Raw genomic sequence first — 23,692 nt, forward strand, 5'->3', positions numbered from 1 at the left:
AACAGACTGATATGTGAGTGTGGTATTGATCTTCTCGTCCAACTTTTGGCTAGAAAGTCTACATGTATTTCCCAAAATGTCCAACTTTTCTTTTAGACTTTTCTGCTAGAGGAGAGGCAAGTTGTCTGATGTCGTGCAATCATGGATAAGTAATCCATAATCTGGGTCCCACAACAAGTGGTCCCCTCTGCTGAGGATTTCAAAGAATGTGTAATGTGAAGCTGGACGTGTGAGTTCTTCACAGGTGGTCTCCCTTCATACGTTTGCACAGACGCACATACTCAAATCCCACCTTTCAGGTTAAATGTACCGGGCTGACAGCCAGGTTTAGTGGGAGATACCGTCCACACCAGACGTCTCACTGGGAACAAGAGGGATGTGTGAGACAGCAGTGAGACAAAACCTCCAGTTTCACACAGTATGATCTTTACCTTCTCCATGAGATGTGATTTTATTTGTGTTTCATGTGTGATGAAAATGACCATCAGTGCAGAGTACGGTGGCCCAGAGGTGCAAAACAGAATAACACTGAATAAGACACATGAATAAAATGTTGGTGAAAAACATTTCTTAACTCGTTTTCTCTACTTTTGTTGTGTTTTCAGACATTTTCATTTCTTTTTTTCTTGGTGTGTTTTGGCAAATTATTATTATTATTATTTATGTGAAAGGTTTTCTGTAATATTAGTGTGATTTCTAAAATGTCACATTTTCATCCCGTGTTGTTGTGTTTTGCCACTCAGGACCACCGTACAAACCGGGCAACAGTCCAGACCAACACCCCTCTCCTCCTCCATCCCAGCTCCTCCTTCACTTCAGTTTGCATGATGTAGATTAGACACTGGCTGTAATCCACTGTGTCATTTTAATCCTACTTTGAGTGACGTTTTCGGTAACTCCTCCCCTCCTGGTCCTCTCTCCTCCTGTCGTCTCCCCTGCCACTCCGTCCACTCCTCTCATCCTGCCTGCTTAAGGTAAGTCTGCTCAGCTCTTTGGCTGAAATAACGGATCAAGAAATAAAGATGAATGACGAGCACTGCAAAGAAGTTGGTATTGTTTAGTGCGATGATAAAAATTTAATCAATAACTGGTGTGATAAGCAAAACGTCTCTTCACTGGATGTTGGACGACAGATAGTAACTGTTTACTTAATGTGTCTTAAAGCGTGTAAATTCAGTGGACTGGATGTACTGGATGTTTCATTCATTCCAGAGTCTGTATTTGACTTTATGCCAAACTAAATTAGCATTATTCCACAAAATATGTTTTAAGTGTTTTGATTATTTTAAGGATACTTGAGTAGCAATACTGTGTCCTTTCAATGTCTAACAAATGTCCATTTTTAGACCTCAGTTAGTTTGGGGTTTGTGCCTCTCATGTTTTACCAGAAGTCACAGAGGTAAGCATCTGATTTTAGAAAAAAATAAATAGCAAGTGAGCTTTGAAAAACCCACACTGGCTTAAATATGTCACGTCTTGCTACTTGAATTTAGGAATAAAGCAGCAAACAGAACAAACAGAGTCTTCCAGGATTCTGGAAATACCTTCAGAAGAACCAGAAGTGTTTTGAACCATCTTGTTTTTTTTGTTTTTTTTTATTTGATGAAAAATCAGATGCTTCGACATGAGAAACAATCCAGACTGTTTGATTCAGTTTCATGGGAGAGTAGATTCCTGCTGTTTTGTTCCTGTATTGTGTCAGCCTCTTATGTAAGAGGATGTCCGCTCCACTGATGAGTAAAGAAACTCATCATCTTCAACATTTCACTGAACCAAATGATTATTTTTACAAGGCAAGGCAGCTTCATTTCTAAAACACATTTCTTGACAGAGGCAATTCAAGGTGCTTTACATAAAGAAGTAACACAAAGCCACCTGTTGCATTTGCGTCGACCCTTTCTGTAATACGCCACCGGCTGGTTCAACGTGTTTCTGATCTCATGGCCTCTTCTCAACAAACTGACATGAACAAACCAAACGTCTGGACGGCTCTGAAAGAAAGCCTTCACGCTTTAATATCTCGCACAACGGTTCGATGTGCTCACGCTCTGTTTGTGCCAATTCCTCTCTCTTCACAGTGAAGCTGCTGTCCGACGCTGCAACCATGGCTGCTGTAAGTTCAAACACTCTGCAACAATTCAAGTGTCACCTTGTCTCTGCTGAAGCCACTTCATCATCAGTGTCTGGCCTCACTTCACTGGTGGGACCGGGGTTAAAAGCATCAGCTCTTGGAGGTTTGACTGTCAGCGCATGATGCTGCTTAATGCTGTTATTGTGCCAGTAGATGCTGGCTCTGGGATGGACCCTTAAGCTGTTTTTAAGAGGTGGCTTTAGAAGTCCTCTCTGTAATCATGTGAAGCAGATTAACCGTTCACCGATGTGAGTCGTTTGGGGTCTGCTTTGGCTCAGATGGGCTGTTGGTTCTCAGCTAAAGGTCATTACAATGGGCTGCCATTGAAGTTTTGAAGCAGTAAAGCATGTATAATAGAAGCACTCTTTGATTTGTTTCAGCGACTTTAAAACTGTGATGTTAAAGGAAAACATAAGGGAGGATTTCAACCACATTGGTTTGTTGGTGTGTGTGAGAAAATAGATGATGACTGGTCATAACCTGCATGAGCTGATATGATCTCCTCTTTGTGAAAAGCTTTAACGCGTTCATCCTTATGCAGACTGGATCTTACCGTGTGGTGTCAGAGGAGGAGCAGGCCATGAGGGCTAAGCTGGAGCATTTGACAGTGAAGGATCATGGGCCGGTGTTTGGGCCTTGCCACAAACTGCCCGGTCACACTGTGCAAAAGGTAAAAAGTAATTGTTGTGACAGTCACTGTCGCTCCCTGATGTGTTTGTTCCAGTGATGCCATGTTTTTTTTTTCCCTCTAGGCGAAGGACGAGCTGAGCGAGACGGATGAGAGGCGGGCGTCGTCGCTGAAGGACCTGAGGGCCTTGATGAAGGAGAGAGCGGCGGAGGGGGACGACCTGGCCAAACTGGTGCTGGAGCGCTTCGGGGACAAACCGGACCCTCTGATGCTGCGTTTCCTCAGAGCTCGCAAGTTTGATGTCGTCAGAGCCCATGACCTCATGAAGGGTTAGTAGTAACGAGATAATCAATCGCTCCATACACTTCTATAGCAATGATTTGGTTTTTCTTTCAAAATAAGGTACCGTAAAGTGATTTTGTTGGGGGGCTTCCGCATGCTTTGATTCAGGTTCTGCAGACATTTTCAAATACTTGCAGTAATTGAGGGTGAGACCTCATTTGTGCTCCTGGTTTGTATGAAGCCGGCTCATCACTGAGACAGGGAGGCATGTGTTCATTAATTGGGGGCTTTTAGATGCTTCTGAGTTTCCTCCTGACAAAGCCCTCCTTTGTGTCCAAATAGGACAGCAAGTTTACTTTACTTGTGAACCCACAGCGTTCTCCTGGGAACTGATTGTGTTGGTCTGGGAGAGGAGATGAGATTAAAAAGCAGGGTGGGTTGACCCTCCGAAGAGAAGACACTGTGCTTATGACCTGCTTACTGTTCCTGTGTGTGTGCTCAGGAGCTGCCATGCTGCTGTAGAAACTGGATTTGTAATTGTATTATATGTAAATGGAATTTACTTCATCATAAACTCCCAAACTATTTAACATTTATCACGACTATAACCTACAATCAGCCAAATTTCAACCAAATAACCCAAATTTAAAGATACCATCACCACTAATCTAAACTTTAATACTCAAAAACGTAATATTAGATGTAAACAATACCTCCAACTGGATACACAGCCTCCAACCAAACCTCCACTTCAAAAATGATCCAGAATTACTTTACTTTACAAAATGGTCAGGGCCAACAGTCTTGTGTCAATCTGCATCTGTCCAATGCTGTGAGAATATTTGGTCCTCACAAAGACACAAGAAAACACACACACACTTATGAATATAGGAGCAGAGCGTAGTGTGAGAGGGGAATGTGATGTGAACTTGTTCTGTGGGGTTAATTGCTGCCTGCGAGTAAAACACAGACACATGCACATGCAAAAGGACTCACACACACACACACACACACACACACACACACACACACACACACACACACACACACACACACACACACACACACACACACACACACACACACACACTGGGTTAATTGGTGCCTCAGTATGAGGAGGTTTAGAGCAGTGATGTAGATACACTGAGACAGTGGCGTCATTGTGTTTTTCACATCAACAACCTGCACTGAACTGCCACACTCTGCACAAAGAGTCTGTGAACCATTAGAGCCAGATAAGAGAATCAGCTGATCTTTCACTTCTGATCTGTGTGTGTGTGTGTGTGTGTGTGTGTGTGTGTGTGTGTGTGTGTGTGTGTGTGTGTGTGTGTGTGTGTGTGTGTGTGTTCTGGGGGTCCTCTAGGTTACGTGCGCTTCAGGAAGGAGTATCCTGAACTGTTTGAGAACCTGACCCCCGAGGCAGTGCGCAGCACCATCGAGGCGGGTTACCCCGTGGTTCTGCCCAGCAGGGACAAGTACGGCCGCGTAGTCCTGCTCTTCAACATCGAGAACTGGGACCTGGAGGAGATCACATTCGATGAGGTACCCGAAACGCAGCCTTGCAGAGCTGCAAGATGTTGGAAGAAGTACTCAGATCTTTTACTGAAGTAAAGTGTTCCCAAAGTAAATGTGTTTAAAGTATTAAAAGTAAAAGTACACACTATGCAAACCCTTTCAGAGAGTTAACTCATGGACCCTTCAAGGTCCTCAAAGTTGATTTATTTCTTTTAATCTTATATGCACACAATACATTTTAGCTTTTATCATGTGCAACATGATTAAAAAAAAAACATTTTTAGGGGGGCTTCAGGGGCTCTCCTGTTAGTTTTGTCGCAGGGCAATTTGCAGCTTTATCACTACCAGTACATGAGGAGCTCATGTGAATCTCAGCAGAGCTTCACACAGCTCCAACCTGAGCAGCTCTAATCAGCAGTGTAACTGAAAACACCTGCGAGGACATGCGGAGACTGGACTACAACAATGCTTCATATTTAACAAGCTGAGCATATGTTTTGTATGTAAAATCAAAGAAATTAGTAGCTAGCTGTCAAATAGATGCAGTGAAGTAGTATAACTTGGATATACTTCAGTAAAGTATCTCAAGATTAAAAGAAAGTACACCAGTTGAGTAGATGTACTTAGTCTCTGTTGAAAATATGTGTGTCAGATCTTAAGAGCGTACTGCGTGATCCTGGAGAAGCTGCTGGAGAATGAAGAAACCCAGATTAATGGCTTTGTCCTGATCGAGAATTTCAAGGGCTTCACCATGCAGCACGCCTCGGGAATTAAGCCGGCCGAGCTCAAGAAGATGGTGGACATGCTGCAGGTCAGAGCAGACTCGGGGGGCGAGCTGGGGATTTCTCGATGTGCCGCCTCGGAGCTGTTTTTCAAACCCTTTGCTGTGCTTTTTGGCGCAGGACTCCTTCCCTGCCCGTTTCAAGGCGGTCCACGTCACCCACCAGCCCTGGTACTTCACCACCACCTACAACGTGGTCAAACCCTTCATGAAGAGCAAGCTGCTGGAGAGGGTCAGAAGCTAGCTGCCCTTTCATCTAAATCCAACTCTCATTATCATTTATTTTGCATTTCCTCTGAATCTTGCTCTTCGTTTTCTCCCCTAAGGTCTTCGTTCACGGTGACGAGCTGGACAACTACATGAAAGAATTTGATGCGGACATCCTGCCTGCAGACTTTGATGGGAAAGCCTCTGTCGCTGACTGCCAGGCCATCGCCACCAAGCTTTTTGGCTCTGAAGACACTGCTCTCTGAGAGGACAACCCCCTAATTTCAAGCCCAAGAGTTGTAGTGTCCTTCGCCCTAGATGCTTCTTTTGTGATCAGATCAGATTTGTGGTCTATTTTGAAGCTAGGTTGACATTTTTATTTTATTATTCAGGCAGTTCCTGTGAGCGAAAAAGAAGTATCTAGAGTTAGGAGCAGGGGATGGTTTACAAATACATGGTGATATGTACGGGAAGGAAAAAGGATGTTTAGATATTACAGAGAGAATAATTGATGGTTGATGTTTGTTCTTTTGCATTCCTTGTTACTTTACGAGCAGAGATGGAGTCAGACTGAGTTTGGAGTTTTTTTTTTGCCTTCAAAATGAATTTACACAACATGCACATCAGCCTTGTGCCTCAAATCCTGTCAGATGAACGAGTACATTAAGTGTATCACAGTACCGGAGGGTGATTTTAGAAGGATATGAAGAGGGGAAACTGATCTTGGATACGCCTGCGTTTGATTATTGTTTAAGGAGCAGGAGCCTCCTGATGCAGTGCCGTGGAAACAGTTCTTTGTCTCAGCAGCCTTGTTTGACACTCAGATGCCGCAAAAATCCGTTCTGCAATTTGCACTGGAATGAGACATTTTCAATTAAATAGATGTTGTTTGTGTGTGTGTCTGAAGTTTTATGTGAACTGTCATTTTTTTACATCTGTCTTGTTGTTCCACCCGATCTGTGTCATTAAGAAAGATTACCAGTTAAACTAGGATTACCTCATAAAATAAGGTTTATTTGTAGCTAATCTGTTTCATAAAAGAGGATTAAATGGGTCCAACCCCATTTACAACCCCAATTCCAAAAACATTGTGGGATTTTTAAAAATGATCATTTTCCGTGAAAAAAACCCCAACAAAACTCTGTTTGCGTGTAAACAAGAGGCCAAACCGCATGAAAACATATGCGTTTTCCCTAAGTGTAAATGTAGCCTCAGTCAGTCACAAGTGAGGCTCACCAATTTGTGAAATACAAGGTTGGATAAAGGCTCAGGAAAACTTCATTAAGTTTGTAAAGTTTGGTCCACTGTCTGTCCTGCTGTACAGCTTAATCTATAATATTAATCTGGAACCAGTAGGTAAATTTGTTGAAGAAATGTAGTGTGAGTAAAGTACAATAAAGTGGAATATTTCCCCCTGAAATCTAGTTAAACAGAAGTACAAAATAACATAAAATTGTCTCTTAAAATCTTAAGTACACTAATTGAGTAAATATACTTCCACCACTGCTCCAGACTGCCATGGTCCTGGTAAGGGTGGTTTTTCAGACTTGGTGTCACCTCAGGCTGAACTGGTGTTACAGTCAATGCCAGACTGAAACGCTGTTTTCTCCTCTTCACATCTGTGCACGTGAGCCAGTGTGCAGTTCATGCCAAATATTCCACATACAGCTAAGAAACATGTTAAACCCATCAGTGCAACCTCAAAGTGAGAAGCATTCTGACCATGTGTTCCTCTTTAAATGTCACTTGCATGAAATTAAAGAAACAGATACTCCCTTTATTAAAAATACAAGATATTTAAAGTCTGCGGGCACCATGTGGAGGAAGTCATGTCAAAACAAACGCACTTACAGTGTGGCTGCCACAAGGGGGCACAACTGAACCATAAAGTGAAAAAGGTCCCTTCAAATCTCATTTTTTAATCTTGTCAAATTCTTTACCAGGTTAGATATAAACCTTAATATTAATTTATTCTCAAGAGCTTCTTTAAAAAAATAAAATCTAGCTGGCAAGTCAAGAGAAAAGGAAACCGTTTTTCATTTGAGAAAATAATTTATTTTGGAACACAATAACCATATTTCCTCGCATAATAAGCTCACACACACCACTGGTTTTCTTCAACAAAAACACCCAGTGTTCACCATCAGAGGACGTCATGTTGTGTGACTGCGTGCCCCTTCTGCTCGTGGCCACATCCCTTCACCGTCTTCCTGCATCAAAACGTTGGTTAACACAAAATTAAAGCTGTGTGACGTCAACGTACAGCCGGCTGTCATCCCCTCGTTTGGGCTGGTAAGACTTCAAATGAAAGATTTACACTTAAATTCATCAGTTTCTGAGAAATTTAAGATGAGGCCACAATCTTGAAAGAAGGAGCTGCTTGAAGCACTGGGGTTCAGATAACTACAGCGGAGCACATACTCAATTCAACACAGTAAAACAACATTTCACATCCCAAACATGAGAAAATGATCTTCATGTATATGACATGTTTTGGTCAAATACACTTTGACACTGCTTCCTGTCACGTGAGCATTCAGATGACAAAATAATCCCTCCTGGTTGGTTATTGCCTTTATTTCTTTTCCATAGCTGTTCCCTCATATATTTGAATATACACTATATTTATATATTTCTTTTTAATTGTTAAAGTGAAGAAGTTTTGGTTTGTCAATCAGAGATGGAGATATGACGCAGCACACGCATCCTGTACTCGTCCACACTCGCGCTCTGATGCATTTGCACAAGCAAATAACACAAGAAGTCATATGAACAATACAAAATACACCAATAAAAAATAAAATACCCCAAATCATCGACTAGAAAAAAATACATCCAAAATAATACATCCAAACCTGCATTTTTGTGCAAAGTTGGGGGAGGTGAAAATCTTAAAAAGAATACAAACAGCTCGCACTGCAGAAACCGGGTTTGTGCTGGTGTCGTTAATATTCGTCTGATTTGTCTACGAGCCAGAATAAACCAAACCACGTCTGATGCTGTTGGAATGAGAGCTGTGGACAGTGAACCACGAACCGTGTCAGAGTCTCTCTGCAGGTGAATGACTGGCAGTTGTAGTTTGGTCTCCCTGACAGCAGATGGCAGCAGTGATTTGCTGTTTGTACGATGGAGGATGAAAAGTCTTCAGAGGCAAAGACAGAAGACAAATCCACACTTTACGATAAGGGGTGCACCGACCCAAACGCTTTGGGAAGTGGATCAGGAATCGGCCACATATGTGGGGAAAAAGAGGGCACTGGTATCTAATCTGGACCTGGTATTGAGTGAGCTGAGAGGGATGAAGTTGGATCGGTGAATCCCTATTTTTTAATTCTAGCCGAGCCAGCGACGGTGAGATTAACACCCGGATTTCACAGTATTTGCACAGAATAATCTGCACCGAAGGAGGTTAAATTTAAGCCAATTACATTAAAAAAAAAGCCAAAGAAGCACAACTGATTTGAGGACAGCGGAGATCAGAATCACAGTTACAGTACTATATGAAAACTAAAATGCAGTTTCTCATGTGTTGTAAGCAGTCAGTGGCATCTTTGAGTGTAAACAAAAACTGAAATAGTGTTTAGCATCATAAGGGTTTTGGTTCTTCTGATTCCATAGCTTTAAAACTCTGTGCTCTTTATAATTGATAGCAAATCATCATATGAATTGTCCTGATACGTCAAACTTCTTGCAACTTAAATAACCTACTAATGCACCTGAAAAGAGGGGCTCTTGTCAATCACTGTGCCTCCCTTCGTCACTTCCCTCTGTCTCATCACAGTGTTCAGTAGCAGACTACACATTACTTGGCTGGACTGGAAGAAGCTTCCTAAGCCCTTACAAGAAGGTTCGTGACAAGATTTCATTAGATTCAGGTTCTGAAAAGTCCACAGGTCCCATTATTGCCGTATGATTTCATCAGGACACGTCTGAGATCAGCAGTAAGTCGTTCCTGCTGTGCTGCGACGGCTTTAATGCAGTCAAGAAAACAAGATGCAGTCTATGAACCAAAAATATTCCCTGGCGTTATAAGCTGTCTCTTCTTTCCTGCATGCAGCATTCTCCATCTAATTATACAACAGAACAATCACCAGTATTTTACAAACAATCCACTAAAATAAACATTTGGTTTAGAGTTGGTATCCTCTGCCCTCCTACTCATCCCACCTCACAGCTCAGATTATAAAGAGGAAATCCGCTTCGCACGCTGAATTTTCCCTTTTAACAGCACCGCAGTGGCCAATCAGTCCCACACCGCAGAATCATTGTGAGATGTTTGCACCAAATGAGGCGTTTACGGCGGATGGGCGCGCAAGCACTGAGAGGCTAGCTGGTGGCAGCGGTCCGTGCAGTAAGAAAAGGATTTCAGAGCCTCTGCTGGACCTGCAGCTGATCAAAGGCAGACGGCAGAGTAAGAGGGCTCAAACACACGGACAAAAGACAACACAGGGAACACTCGAGTCATCTAACTTTTCGTTATCATCCTCGCTCCCTCCGGTTCTTCCTCTAGGTCACAAGGAAAGCTAAACCATGAATAATGCCTACGCTTCGACTAATGGGGAAAAAATAAAAAAAAAGATTGTGTCATACAGGTGTAAAGTGCATTAAATCAAAGTGATAGAATGCGGCTGTGGGAATGTGCACGGACCCCCTCTGGGGCTGATCCCCGGCCATGTCTGGTAAGTGCCAAACCGAAGTGCCAGGAGGATGTCATGAGCTGGAAATCATGAGTGAAGTCCCACCGTAATACTGTACATTTTCTACACACAACGGAGCAACAGTTCACCCAAAAGAACGTTTTAAGGGCCAATTAACCATGAGCAGAGAATCTGCCTCACGCCGACCAAACACAGAGATCACGTGCTCGGTCACAGGTCTTTAACTCTCGGTCGACACACAGACATCCATACTACATCTGTGAGTTACATACATACATACATACTACAAAGACGCTGTGTTGGTTAAGACAGCAGACTAGGCTATATGGCCTTGGCGGTGATAAGCAGTGAGCTTCTTACAGGTGCCGGAAGTGGACACCGACTGCAGCACAGTCCTTGTTTACAGTAAGAGGAGGCTTCTTGTGTGCTCTTGTTTTTCACTGGACTACTCTAAAGTGGTGCTCGCACTTTCCTTTGAATGGCAGCTTGACGTCATCTCTCCTCATATTTGGTCGACGCCACCGTTAGCCAAGGATCATTGTTGCGTACGCGCAGAGAAAGAAAATGTCCCTGCTCTGAATTCAAAGTCCTCGCAACAGAAAAGAGCACGAAGGCAGTTAGACGTTTTTGTTCCTCCACATCCTGTAAGGTGACGGTGATTACGAAGGGGAACTGTAGAGAAGGCGTGGAGACGTGTGTGTGAAGGGGAGGTGTGGGTAGGCAGAGGTGAGCAGCACCGGAGGAGAAGGCAGAGAAAAGAGAGAGGTTTAAGGTTTAGTTCAGGTGTCTCCTCAGTGCTGGGACAGTGGGGTTGGAGAGGGAGAGAGGGGAGAGGAGGAGGAGTGAGACAGAGACGGAGGTCAGAGGTTCAGGCTTTTCCCTCCATGCACGAGCTCTCACTCAGGTGTGCGCTTTGGCACGGCGGTTTCTGCTTCTCCCACTGGCACATGGCGTTGGCGTAACCCACGATCACTTTGTCCATCCAGGTGAGGGGCTGGGGGAAGAGCACCGCGCCCTCGAAGAAACCCAGGTGGCCTCCGTGTAGCGTCAGGGAAAAGATCACATTCGGCATCTTTGCTGATGGATGACACAACAAACAGCAATTAGGGGTCTGTACAGTGTGTTCGCATCAGTATCTGAGAGTCAGCTGGACACTTGCACAAATATGGGCTTTCCAGGGGCTGTTTTATGCCTGGTGCAGATAGCGAGGGTGCGTTTGCATGGTCAAACAGATAACAGTGTGACTCATCTCCTTCCAAGGATGTGTGAAATGCAACTATCACAGCTGGAAGTTTGAACCGATCAATAAACTGCCAAAGATCAGTTAATCTCTAAACCACTGCTTCTCTCATACATTACGAAATTAGTCAATGTTTTGCTAAAAGTAGACTCTGAATGGTTGATTTAGTTCTTCCAATGTGTATCCTGGAGGTGATTTTGAAAATTACAGGATATATATACAACAGGTTTGGCTTGACTGACGGGGCATTCACACTCAGCGTCTCACTTACTTAGCGAACACAATATGGCCAAAGGTATGTGGACACACCTGTCCTTGCCCTTGTGTGCAAAACAAGGTCATTAAGATTTGTTGTGGGGTTTTTTTTGTCCAGGTTTCCTGTGGAAGAACTTGACTGGTCTGGATAGAGCCCTGGCCTGAACCCCATCAAACTGTCTTGGGATGAACTGGAACTTATCGCCTCACATCTGTGTTGAACCTAACGAATGCATTTGTGGCTGAATGGGAGCAAATCCCTGCTGCCAGGTTCCAAAATGTTATGAGAAGTCTCTCAGAAGAGTGGAAGCTGTCATCACAGCACATTAAAGGCATACTAGATATATATATATATATATATACTAGACTATACATACTAGATATACATATAATGTAATGTTCAACAGTCGGGTGTAATGCTCAGGTGTCCACATACTTTTGGCCATGTTATTATTAACAACTAACATGACAGGACTGAGTGCTACACCTACACACCATGTTTAAAATCCTTCCTTAAAAGACCTCTGGGTCCTGACTGATGCTACATCTGTGATTTTCAATAGTGTATAAATATAGCAAGAGGGCACGAATCCACTCAGACTGAAATTACTGAAGCCTGAACTCAAAGCACATCATCTCCACGCTGCAGACGACCATTAATCTCTTTCTGATTCGCTGTATGCTGCAGCTGTGGACGAGCAGGAAGAGTGGTCTCTTGAAAAGGACTGGGCCGGATCTCTTTATTCTCCTGCTCTTATCTGGGTTAGTGGGTGAGCCTGATGCGGCTGACTCGTGATTAAGATCCTACAGGGCTTTCACCGCTGTGCACTATTCATGGCGGCTGCTGAGCTGCGCTGGGACGACTGAGTGCTCGCGGAGAGCCTCCGTCTCAGCGGGCGCTGAGTGACAGGTGGGAACAGAACGGGCTCGAGAAGTCGTACTAAAAAAAGACGTCGAGTCATGTGAGCACAACACATACTGCGACAGGACTGTAATGAATTACTGTTTGAAGCCTTCACTGTTTCACTCCATAAAACCTGTTCTCCTGATGCAGCAGTTGTACGCATTCAGCACATCGCTGCATTAAAGGAACAATAACCTGACTACACCACACATCAGAGGTGAATATAAACCAAATGTGACATTTCTACTTCCATAGATCTGACTTAACAGTTAGCTGTAAACTCTTCTTATCAATAGTTTTTAATCAAAAGTTTTAATGTGCTGAATATCCTTTTCTTTTTTTTACATTATAGTGAGGTTTCTGTCAAATTTTATGACATCATTTTTGGATTTATTTTTGCCAACTGGATCGATCGCACAAGTCAGAAATAATCCTACGCAGCCACCACTGGAATCCAATTCTATAAATATTGAAATACTAATGATATAATGATCGGCACCTGTGCATAAATACTGGGTTTAAACAGAAGGCAGAGATATGAGAAAAGAAAAAAGCTGATTTAGAATTCAAACAATGTGATGAATGAAGCTTCGCAGCTGTTCGGTTCAGCCTCAGTCGTGAGTCAGTGTGTCAACATTTGAGGCCAAGGGGCAGCTGATCCTCTTTTCAGTAAGTGTTTCTCTCTGGAGACACACACGGGATTGAGTCGCAAGTACTTCCAGTCATGACTCATCCACTCCCACACTTAGATGACAGATTTTCCTTTTCCAAAAAGTGGTCAGTAAGTTTAAATATAGCAAAGGCTGAGGAGAAGGAACGCCTGATAAGCACTATGTCATTCAGAGGCAGTCAAAGAGTAGACTGTCTCTTGCTGCCTGTAAAATGAGGTTCAACCACTCTGGATCCGTTTCAGGATAAAGGTTTTGATGTTGGGAACCCGTGAAAGAGTTAACCTCACTTTAAACACATAGGGGACAGTCAGGTGTGTGTGTTGCTGAATGTTACAGTTGCTGTGACACACCAGACATTACTCATAGACCTGACCTCAGCGCCACACCCTGTCCCGTTCAGGGTGCAGAGCCAAGTCATCAGAAGGCTCTTTGAGATTACAGACATGTTCCTGAGAACAAAATGTGCAGTGTTAGTATTGATTGTGCACTGAATATTTACACATGATCAGTGTTATCTATTATTGTAAATACTATTATGCATGGTTTATTTTTCAGAACAACCCTCAGTGACTTTGATCTACAGCATATTCTGCAGCCTTTGAACATTTCCCCCCATTTTCTTCCCTTTTTATGAGTGGAGTTCTTCTGAGCCGGGAGGACAGAGTTTACTCTGAACTGATCGACCAGCACTTTACTTGCCACAGGAAGCTATTTTTTGTTTAAAACAAACATTATTAGGTCATTAATAATGCAGTCTGTTGCATGACGGCATGACGACAAGCCCACCACCTCACTCACAGTTTGTCCCTTTTACAGAAATGTGTGCGGAATCATATGAAATCTACAAAACTTGGGCTTCAGTACTGCTGCTGCTGTCATGACACTGTTAGCTACCTGCTAGCGTGCGAGGGATGGTGAGCAGTGAGTCATGAACCAGAGGATCATCTGCAGAGTTCACTAGCAGCAGGGGCACCTTTACCTGGAAAATAAAAATCCATATTTCAAACAAATACACAAACAGACCAAAAAGAGCAACATGATGTGAGGAGTATGCAAAAGCAGATCTTACATTATGAATATAATGTACACAGCTCTCCTTCTCGTAGTACTCTTTGAGGGAGCTGTGGCCGTGGAATTTTCTGTTCAAACCCAAAAACAAGGAAGGGTTATTAAATTATTCCACTTGATAAATCCAGTTCAGACATTTCATACTCTCACCACAGACAAGGGGATGCACATTACTGCAAGTGCAAGGTAAAAATACAGAGATGCAAAAACACGGATCTACAATCTACCACATCAAAGCAGCACTGAGAGCTGTGACTTCCACGTACCTCATGATGTTGTCGTCGATCTGCATGAGGGACGTCGCCGTGTACAGCCGACTGAGATCTGCATCTAACATCTTAACTGAGCTTCCTCCGAACAGACTCTGCCTGTAACATGTAAATAATACACACAGTAAGTACACACACACACAAACGTTATTTATGAAATCAGAGACTGATATAAATGCTTGCATCTAGAGTCCAAAACCATCTCAAAATGACTGATTAAGATGCCCTGAAAACCTGTTCTACAGTTCTACAGTGTCTACAGGATGAGCCCTGTGGACGTTTAGGGGACATTTGCAAAATTGATAATCCGTGTTGTCTGTTATATTGATGTGAAGTTAAGATACTGCTCTGGCAGAAATGTGTGCGAAGTGTGAACAGACTTTCACAGGAATGAGAAACTACAGGGAATGATTAGTACTGCATGTTCAGGACTAACAGTGATACCTGTGTGAGAGGATGATTTTCTTCATGTTGTCAGCCATGAGAAAGTTATAGAAGCGCCTGAACTGGTCCCATTGAAGGAACGTTTCCTGGGCCCTGAGAGATAAAGACAAACACACAGGAAGTTAGCTTTGTGCAGCCTGTCTGCATTCCAAACAACACACTAAATGTCCTGTGTAATCCACCGGACAAAGAGTCAGGCTGGTGCAGAGAGTAGCACTGGTGTCAGGCATTAGTATGCAGCTCACTGACAGAGACAGGCTGAACCAACACTGCTAAAGATATTTAACAAATAACTGATCACTAGGCTCGTTGTTTCTTATTCTCCTCTTGGCAATTCAACACCACTTGAGGCCAAATACAGCTATAAAAGTAATCAAAAGTATGATTTGTTAATCACACATGAACTGTTGGAAAGAGGAATCCACAGCTCTCAAAAGCAGCGCTGACAGGAGTGACAGCTTAGGCTTGGACTCTGATTTGAAAGGAGAATCCATTAAAAGGGGAAACTGCAAATTCCAGTCTCTACAACACACCCTTCCCCACTGCCTACATCCAAACTTTAACAGACCCAGCCTGTCATGTGTGCGAAGAGACGCTGGCTGCATTTAAAACACAGAGGGAGTGGCTCAGTCCGACATGAACACAGTGTACAGAGCCGGCTCCCGCCCACACGGACCCGTGGTTTAGAAACATCGTCCAAATGCATTTGTTTGTCCAGCGTGTTTCACAAATGATGGCTGTGCACACAAAGTGAGTTATTCTGGCCATGCGGTCAAACAGCCAGTTCAGTTCAGTGCACTGTACAGGCGAAGGGATTTAGGCAAAGATCCATAATATAGACTACATCGCCTGAACACACACAAAACCATCCGCACCACAAAGTCGGAGCAAACTGTGGAAAAAATGAGTGGATGAACCAGCGCAGGGCAGTCGACCGATCTGTGAGGCTGACGGCCCTTCAGCACAAGCTTTTACAATTTGTCTTGTCAGTTGTGTGTCTAAAAAGGTGTTCCAAATGTAACTTTGGCAAAAATAGAAAGCAGAATAAAGATGCTTGGTAGACGCGTGACTAAATGTGGGATTACAATTATGCAAGTAGTAATCATTTTGTGGCATTATGCTAAGCTTTGTTTATATTTAGAGACCATGTGCATCGAGTGTCGGTGTTATAAAGGGGCTTTGATGAAACAGTGCATTTCAATTAAGAGATGAGAGGACAACAACCCACCTGAGAGCGCTGTACCCCTGACACACGCTGACACAACACAGCACTCGCTCCTGGTTCGTCCTGTTCTCGCCCAGGAACTTGCAGACAATGTTTCCACCCAGACTGAAGCCCACCACGATCAGCTGGGTCTGAGGATACGTCCGCTTTATGTAGCCGACCATAGCTGCAAACTCCCATGTGCACCCTGACACGGTACAGGTAACAATCAATACATAACACAGCTGTAGGACAGAGCGTTGTTCCCTGCTCAGCACTTCCAGCTGAAGGTGCCTTTAGCTCAGGGTATTAAATTCGTGTCTTTCAGACCTTTTAAATAAGCTCAGGTTTGAAACACTATCTCTGATTCTGGGAGCTTTAGTAGCTCTTAAAGCCTTTACCTTGAAATGATGTCCTGAGATTTGCCTAAATGATGGAAAATTATGACTATATTCCAATGCCTTTAAATTAACCAGATCACATCAAGATGAAGTCACTGTGCCACCAAAGGATATCATTTTTTAAAAGAATGCTCTGAACTAATATCTCAGCTGTGCTCACTGCTATGAAAATTGCTTCTGGCCAGAGCTTCTTAAGCCTCAGCCACACCAGACAATTGGATAAGAGAAGCACAGCCAAAAAAAATGATGATGCGGTATTACTGATCATCAGACCAAATCAAATCCTATTTTCATTGTAAAAACTGGGTTATCATTCCTGGATACTCATAATATAAAGAAGTGATACTGAGGGGGAAGGTTCATCTCTCAGTGGTGAAGTAGGACTGAAGTCAGCTCTTTGGTCTCACCATAGGTGAACATGCGTGGAGAGGTCAGCTCGATGTTGGGAAGAGCTCCGAGGTGGTTCAGCACAGCACAGCGGTAACCGTCCTTCTGGGCGTGATCCACAAAGGTCCGGATGTAATGCTTCTCGCTGTGGTTCCCAATACCAGGGCATATCACCATGGTGATGTCATCTGGTGAAACGGATCAGAGAGAAATATGTCGCTCACATCAGTGTAATAAAAAGGAGTAAGGCAAAGCGCTGCAGTCGATCCAAAACAAAGGATTAGGCTGTTTGTGTGTCAAATATAGCTTCAGCAAAACAGAATGGAAATAGTAACGCTACTTTTTTGGGAAGCAAAGGTCATGTGAGTCTTAAGCTTTCTGAGAGGATCACGAGATCAACGCTGAGGTGGAAGGGTTAGAGTTCAGCTGAGGCATTCAGAGAGGGATCCATCTTGAAAACGGCCCTCACACAACTGCATGACAACCGTGAGTGAGTCCTTTGTTTTACTGTAGCTGAACTGGAAGACCTGAGAAAAATATTCAAAGCTCGACATAAAAACACTTCATCAGTCTGTTTTATCATATTATGTATCTCAAATGAATTTTATCTATATAGCCGAGTCTCAGGGGCTTTTCTAAACCTCTTTGAGGTGTTGCACGAACAGACTTGATGAAAGACTAACAGGCAGACTAACAACATACATCTAAGAATTACAAAGTATGAGATATCGGTGTTTGCCGTGGCAGTAAAGAGTCAATCAGCCATCATCTCAGAAGTATCCTCCAAATAGCACCAATCAGCAAAAACAATCTTGATAAAATGCATCACCTGCTGTTCGATGGTCCCCCATTGGCTCAAAGAGGTCAAAGGTCGAAGTGGCCCCATCCTGCATGGGCAAGTACTTCCTCACTCCACTGGGGTGAGGCGAGCTCACCCGACCAAGTTTACCATACAGTGCTGTCTGGAGGTGACCGCTCTTACCCCACAGTAAGGGAGGAATGTACCTGGAAAACAGAAAATACGGCTTTTAAATGTGATGCAGAAATATGAGCTCATTCTGCAAATGCATCAATATGAGCTCGAGGTTAGAGCCCAGAAATAACATCAACACCTGAGTAGGTACATTTGCACTGGTGCTTTATGACACACAGATGCAGACATGAACCTTCCGGCACATAGTTTGCATACAAAGTCACATTCCTGCTACAGCTTTTGCAAGACTGCTGCACCCTCCTAACTGACATCAGTAGTTAATGTCAGTCTGCTGCTTTGTTTTGTTTTGTTAAGTTACTCTGTGCACGTCTACTTGAATTCCAGCGACACCTCAGTAGGAGTTTGCTGTAGGAGTCGAATCTTTGTGTTACGTAATATTCCTTTGAAATATGGTGCTTTGTGTTGTGCATTATCATGAATCGTGCTGAGACCAGAAGAACAACTTGACAGGAAAACCCTTTTAGCTGCTGTTTTTCCTATTTTTTCATAGAAACAAAAGTCACATCAATGCGATATCAAGACCATGGCTCATGATAAGAGCTGCAGGGAACAGCCAAACAACTATTTGTCTACTTTTCACGTAATACTGCAGTCATAAACAGGTTTTGCAGCTATTTAAGGGGGAATTTAGGAAATTTTTTATTCATAGGCTCACTTAAAGACAAACCAAACTCCACTGAAAAGCTCTTAAGAGTACAAGTCCAACTTGTTCACAGTGTGGAAATTACCCATAAGCAAACATCTGATTGCCTATTTCTCACTTTCCTTCAATTATGTAACATCCTATCTGGATTTTTCTCGTTTGACACGCTGACAATGAAGTGAAGAGTGGGCCATCTTGGGAGGCGGTGAGATGGAATAAACAAGATCAGCATAACTGTGAAGTCAAGTGCAGATGCGACGTGGACACAAGTTGTGCATACAGTCCATAAAACACAGAGACGGCAAAGGGTTCAATTACATCAATAGTTGCACAAGCCCTTCAACCCTGTGCTGCCTCACCTCTTACCGTGGCTCCGACAATTACTGCACTGACAAAGTACACTCTTACGTAAGAGAACTGCCAATCAAAAAGCAGACTGCTTCCCTTTGGTGATAATGTAATCACCTGTAAATTGAAGCTTAACCACACTTTTCTAGAAGGTATGCTGCAGGCTTAATCTATGTCCACAGGAAGAGGATAACCTCACTGTTGACACATGGGTGGAGGTAGAGCACACCACCAGGTTCATCGAGGTGACAGACAGCTAAGAACACAAACAGCTCTTATCTTGGTTGGTCTTTTTCACTCTCATCAATACAGTTTGAAAAACACCCATTAATGAACACAATTGATCCTTTTTTTACTATTTAAATTACAGTTATGTACACAAATAGCTGAGAACTGTTACCACTTCACAGAAGTACCTCTGCTGATAATAACTGAAAAACTGTCTTTTCATTGGAAATTACAAATGCTACTAACATGAACTAACCTTAAACTAAACTTGTCAGCCTCTTGAGGTGGTAAATGTCACCTTCTCATACTGTGTTTGCGTGCCTGCTGTTGTTTCTCCATCGCTGTTAGGTAACGGAAAGGGGAAACAGATGCATCTCTGTGGTTTGATGAAGCAAAGATCTGAAGTCCAGATCAAAGTTCAGAAGTAATGTTTCAGGCTTTTGATACCAGCAAGCTGGGAAAACATCAAACACCACCATTTGTAAAAATGAATAAAGACTAAATGGCTTGTCTTGGCAATCAGCCCAAAGAACTGCTAAAATAAAAATGTAGAGGGAAACCTGGCGGCTCATACACCTAAAAGGTAGACATCACTTACAATAACAATAACATGCGAGACTTGAATCCATGCAGCGGTCTTTGCTCTCATGCAGGGTTCCTTTCTCTTCTGAGACTTTTAACTGTACTTGACTTTACTCAATTATATCTCTGCTATATTTTGTCTGTTCCTGGTCTGTTTAGTGTTGGCTGCTGGCTTGATATTTGTACTTGTAACATCACTGCTGCTTTCACATCACAGAAGTTGTACAATCCTTAACTCTAGCCTTGGCCAGCAGCTGCAGCATATCTGCGGCTTTTTTTGTCAAATTAATCTAATAACGACAAAATAAGCTCCTCTTGATAAAGAAAAATCAAGCTAACACCAAGATGCACGTCAAGAGAAGGTCATTTATTCTGTGCTGTCCTCTATGTGAGCCAAAACCCTGGTGTGCATGTCCCCAAACAAACAATGCTGTTGACTCTGTTAACCTCACAACATCCCTCCTATGCTTTCCACTGTGTAATTGATCTTTGTTATGCAACACCGCAGGATGTCATTATGAGCGACAAATGTGACTTCTCAACAACACAGAGACACCACACAGATAATGCCGACAACAGCATCAACAATGCTGACGGCTTCCAGGACTCCAATTATCTCAGTTCAGCGACACACTGGGGCATACATTTTCTGTGAGCAAAATATGGCAGCTCAGGGGGGAACGATAACAAGACAGACAGAGATGTAAACATCAGTGTGGCCTTCAGATTCACTGACGCCGCAGCTGAGAGGCAAAGGGCTCAGAAACAACCAGTTATATAAGAAGACACTTGTGCTGAAGGCATGAAGGGAGCCACCCTACAGAGCTGAAAGTTACTCTGGAGTATTACAACACCAGCAGACCACAGGACATAGACAGCAACGCTTGTTTGGGAAAAACAACCATGTTTACTTTGTTTAAAGGCAGGTCCAACAATCTACAGGACATTAGCGCCCAGCTGGTAACCTTATTTAGCCTACACAGAGAAGACCTGCCTCCCGCTGCCCTGTTCGAACAACCGCTAGTTTGCATCAGTTATTATAAAACCAGATGGAAGATTCAAATTATAGCAGACATCAGAGTTCCCTCAAGGGAAAGACGTGCTTCATCATATATGCAAATGTTCTTGCCCTGTGGTGAATAAGTCTATATTTGCCAGTGAGAGTGACAAACCTAGTCTACCATTGGGATAATTTAATAAAGCCTAGTGTTTAATTCACGCCAGAGCTGACTTTAAAGCCAGACATCTCCAGTACAGACATGTGGCACACTCAGGAACACTGATGACAGATGGGACCCCCGCCAAACTGCTACCTTCACTGCAGCCCCAGATGGCTGACTAGCATTTCCATGGTAATGCCTGGCGTGACAGAGTGACAGACACAGAGCTGAGAACTCACTCTTTGGTCAGCTGAGGGCAGGACTTGAGGAGGAAGCGGTTGAGGGGTGTGTCCTGGTAGGTGAGGTCCGGGGGTGCAGTGGGGCTCTTGAGGTTCAGGCAGCGGACGATGACGTAGAGCACCGTGGCCACCGCCGCCAGCTTCATGCCGTCGAACATGGCTGGCAGCTCCGGTGAGATGGTGTGCACGTCTGACTCGTGGGCGTTCATGGTTTTTCTGAAAAACAAAACAGTGGATTTCTTTCAGTACTTTCCCTTGTGATACACAAATGATAATTATATTTACAAAGCCAATTAATTAGGAAGTGAATTTTTAAAGAAACCCGAGCTCCATTTCATTATCTAAATATTCAATCATAAAAAGCACCCGGAACTTTAACAAAATAATCCAATTATTTTATTTATTTATTAAATAAATTATTTAGCTCTGAGTCAGGGATGGAATAAAGCACAGAAATGGAAAAGAGAAATATCTGATGATGTCTGGCTGACCTAATTGTCCTCCTGGTGCCCAAGGCGCTGCAGCAACAGATCTGTGGGAATACAGAGTGAGAACAACTCAGTCAGATAAAGAACAGTTATTTAACACACTCACCTTAATTACATTACAGCTCACAAAGTGCCAATACAAAGCCTCGGTACATGGAAACTAGAGGTGCTGACATTACTTAAAATAAATCTTTACTTTCAGCAGATTCTGCACTGAATAACATCACTCCTAATGCAATGCACCTATTATACCATAAAACATCTACTTAAAGATTACATACAGTATGTTAAAAGCATTAAAGTGATCTGTGAGCCGTGAAATTGCAGGAAAAAAAGAACAGGAACTGTGGCAGCATCACATCATCACAAATAAGGGAAGCTGTGGTCGGGGATTTCACAAAAACAGATGTTTATTTTAACATTGTTGTGATCAAGCAGCGGCATAATAAAGAGGGTGATACATTAGGAATTAAAGCCAAGCTGAAAACATTTTACTTACATCTTATTTTCCGATAAAGACTTCAAAAGTCTGAAAATGTGAAGTCACAGTGATGAGGTCAAACCTGAAGACAAACACAGAAAATAAATTGACCCACTGACTTTATTTACCGAGCATGCACCCTCCTCTTATTCCACAAACTGACCAGTAAGCATGGTGATTTAATTTAGTGATACTGGATTAACTGCCACTTATCATGTACAAACTATTTAAGCCTCACATTTACGTACTGTACTCGCTTGTCTCTGTGCAGCTCAATCTAATTTTAACAATGTAGACAGCTTTTGGCTGGTGGTCAAAGGTGAATTACCAACACATTCAGTACACTGAACGTACGGCTGCTTATCACCAGTGTCTCTGACCTGAAATCAGCTAAAAACACATCAGGTATGTTTCTCTGCCCATAAGTTCCTGCTCCTCAAAGCCAATAAAGAGTCATTAATAATAAGTATCAATAAAGCTTTTACTGAGTGGTGTGTTGCCACCACAGAGAGGAGGTTACGACCACTCTGAATTTAAGATTATCACCTATAAAATAGTCTTTTAGAAGTGACGGAGTAATACAAACATCACCTGTAAACATAAATCAGCCCCAAACAAACATGGTGCCACAATAATGGACAGCTGCATAAAACTAGCTTAATTAAATAACTCGCCCCCACATCCTCAGTTTACACCAGTTTCACCCACCACAAACAAATCCAGCGAGTGTATCTGACAGCTGTGTCGAGCTAAGGCCGAGAAAAAGTGTTTTCATTGTACGCCACATAAATAAACGACCCCCTTTGGCGTCGGAACATTTTGCTAACATTAGCTCCTCTTTCTTGTTCGCGGCTCACACAACACAAGGGCACATACACTGAGGTTTGCTAGCTATTGATAGCTACCTAATAACGCGTGAAAGGGGTTGAAACATTAAGAAAACAAACGCTGGATGTTAACCTGCACATCTGTGTTAGCGTTATGTCTGTCGAGGAGCAGGCCAACGACCCCCCCGCCGCATCTTCGTTTGCCCCCAAGTCTAAATGAAATCCATGTCGCCTTTTGCATGAGACTGGTGACTACCCTGAATATTTTGCCCACTAAATTTACAGATGCAATGCTCGGGACGAAAAACAGCTCCGTTTTCTTCATAAGGCAGAGTATCAGAGTCTTTAACGTCCGTTAATTCTGCCGTTAATTATCGATCTGATGTGGGAGCATCATCTGCCACAGCACCAGCATCTTTAGCTTACTCACCTCGGCTGGGGGGGCTGAATCTCCTTCCTGTTTCAAAGCGACAGGCCTTATTAATGTTCGCACATTTCGTTCCTTTGTCTGTTCTGTGTTCCTCTAAATCATGGCTGGCTAATGCGTGAGACGCCCTTCTGATTCACAGAGCCCAAGCTAGCCACACTGGCTGCAGCACCGACAGTAGCAGCTTCTCCGACATCTCCGATTCCACTTCCCAGAAGAATCTGGAATTT

General features: G+C 43.1%; 2 protein-coding genes across 3 annotated transcripts; one reads left to right on the forward strand and one right to left on the reverse strand.

Moving 5' to 3' along the window:
* Window positions 1-871: 871 nt before the first annotated feature.
* On the forward strand, window positions 872-6,454 carry LOC139330534 (retinaldehyde-binding protein 1-like). Its single transcript, XM_070961494.1, has 8 exons — window positions 872-974; window positions 2,079-2,113; window positions 2,673-2,801; window positions 2,884-3,088; window positions 4,405-4,583; window positions 5,209-5,367; window positions 5,459-5,569; window positions 5,664-6,454. The coding sequence occupies exons 2-8, from the start codon at window positions 2,105-2,107 to the stop codon at window positions 5,808-5,810; spliced, it is 939 nt and encodes a 312-aa protein (XP_070817595.1). The 5' UTR covers window positions 872-974; window positions 2,079-2,104; the 3' UTR covers window positions 5,811-6,454.
* A 1,127-nt stretch (window positions 6,455-7,581) lies between these two features.
* Window positions 7,582-23,692, reverse strand: LOC139332934 (monoacylglycerol lipase ABHD2). Of its 2 annotated transcripts, none has more exons than XM_070965124.1 (12): window positions 23,466-23,692; window positions 22,227-22,290; window positions 21,731-21,771; window positions 21,240-21,455; window positions 17,875-18,050; window positions 17,066-17,233; window positions 16,282-16,465; window positions 15,054-15,146; window positions 14,607-14,708; window positions 14,342-14,411; window positions 14,167-14,251; window positions 7,582-11,279 (listed from the first exon to the last, which is right to left on the reverse strand). In XM_070965124.1, the coding sequence occupies exons 4-12, from the start codon at window positions 21,446-21,448 to the stop codon at window positions 11,071-11,073; spliced, it is 1,296 nt and encodes a 431-aa protein (XP_070821225.1). In that variant the 5' UTR covers window positions 21,449-21,455; window positions 21,731-21,771; window positions 22,227-22,290; window positions 23,466-23,692; the 3' UTR covers window positions 7,582-11,070. The 2 variants fall into 2 exon arrangements, with proteins under 2 accessions (XP_070821225.1, XP_070821233.1); XM_070965132.1 differs by having other exon boundaries at window positions 23,462-23,583.

This window comes from Chaetodon trifascialis, chromosome 1, assembly GCF_039877785.1.
Source record: "Chaetodon trifascialis isolate fChaTrf1 chromosome 1, fChaTrf1.hap1, whole genome shotgun sequence".
Taxonomy (NCBI): domain Eukaryota; kingdom Metazoa; phylum Chordata; class Actinopteri; order Chaetodontiformes; family Chaetodontidae; genus Chaetodon; species Chaetodon trifascialis.

Bases quoted from the DNA above. Each gene is read 5' to 3' on its own strand.
- LOC139330534 (XM_070961494.1), top strand. The intron at 3,089-4,404 runs GTTAGTAGTAAC...GGGGTCCTCTAG, and splicing joins AGCCCATGACCTCATGAAGG to GTTACGTGCGCTTCAGGAAG. The intron at 4,584-5,208 runs GTACCCGAAACG...TATGTGTGTCAG, and splicing joins AGGAGATCACATTCGATGAG to ATCTTAAGAGCGTACTGCGT.
- LOC139332934 (XM_070965124.1), bottom strand. From the start codon at position 21,448: ATGAACGCCCACGAGTCAGACGTGCACACCATCTCACCGGAGCTGCCA. The intron at 17,234-17,874 runs GTGATGCATTTT...CCGTTTCACCAG, and splicing joins GGGGGACCATCGAACAGCAG to ATGACATCACCATGGTGATA. The intron at 14,709-15,053 runs GTATCACTGTTA...TACATGTTACAG, and splicing joins AAAATCATCCTCTCACACAG to GCAGAGTCTGTTCGGAGGAA.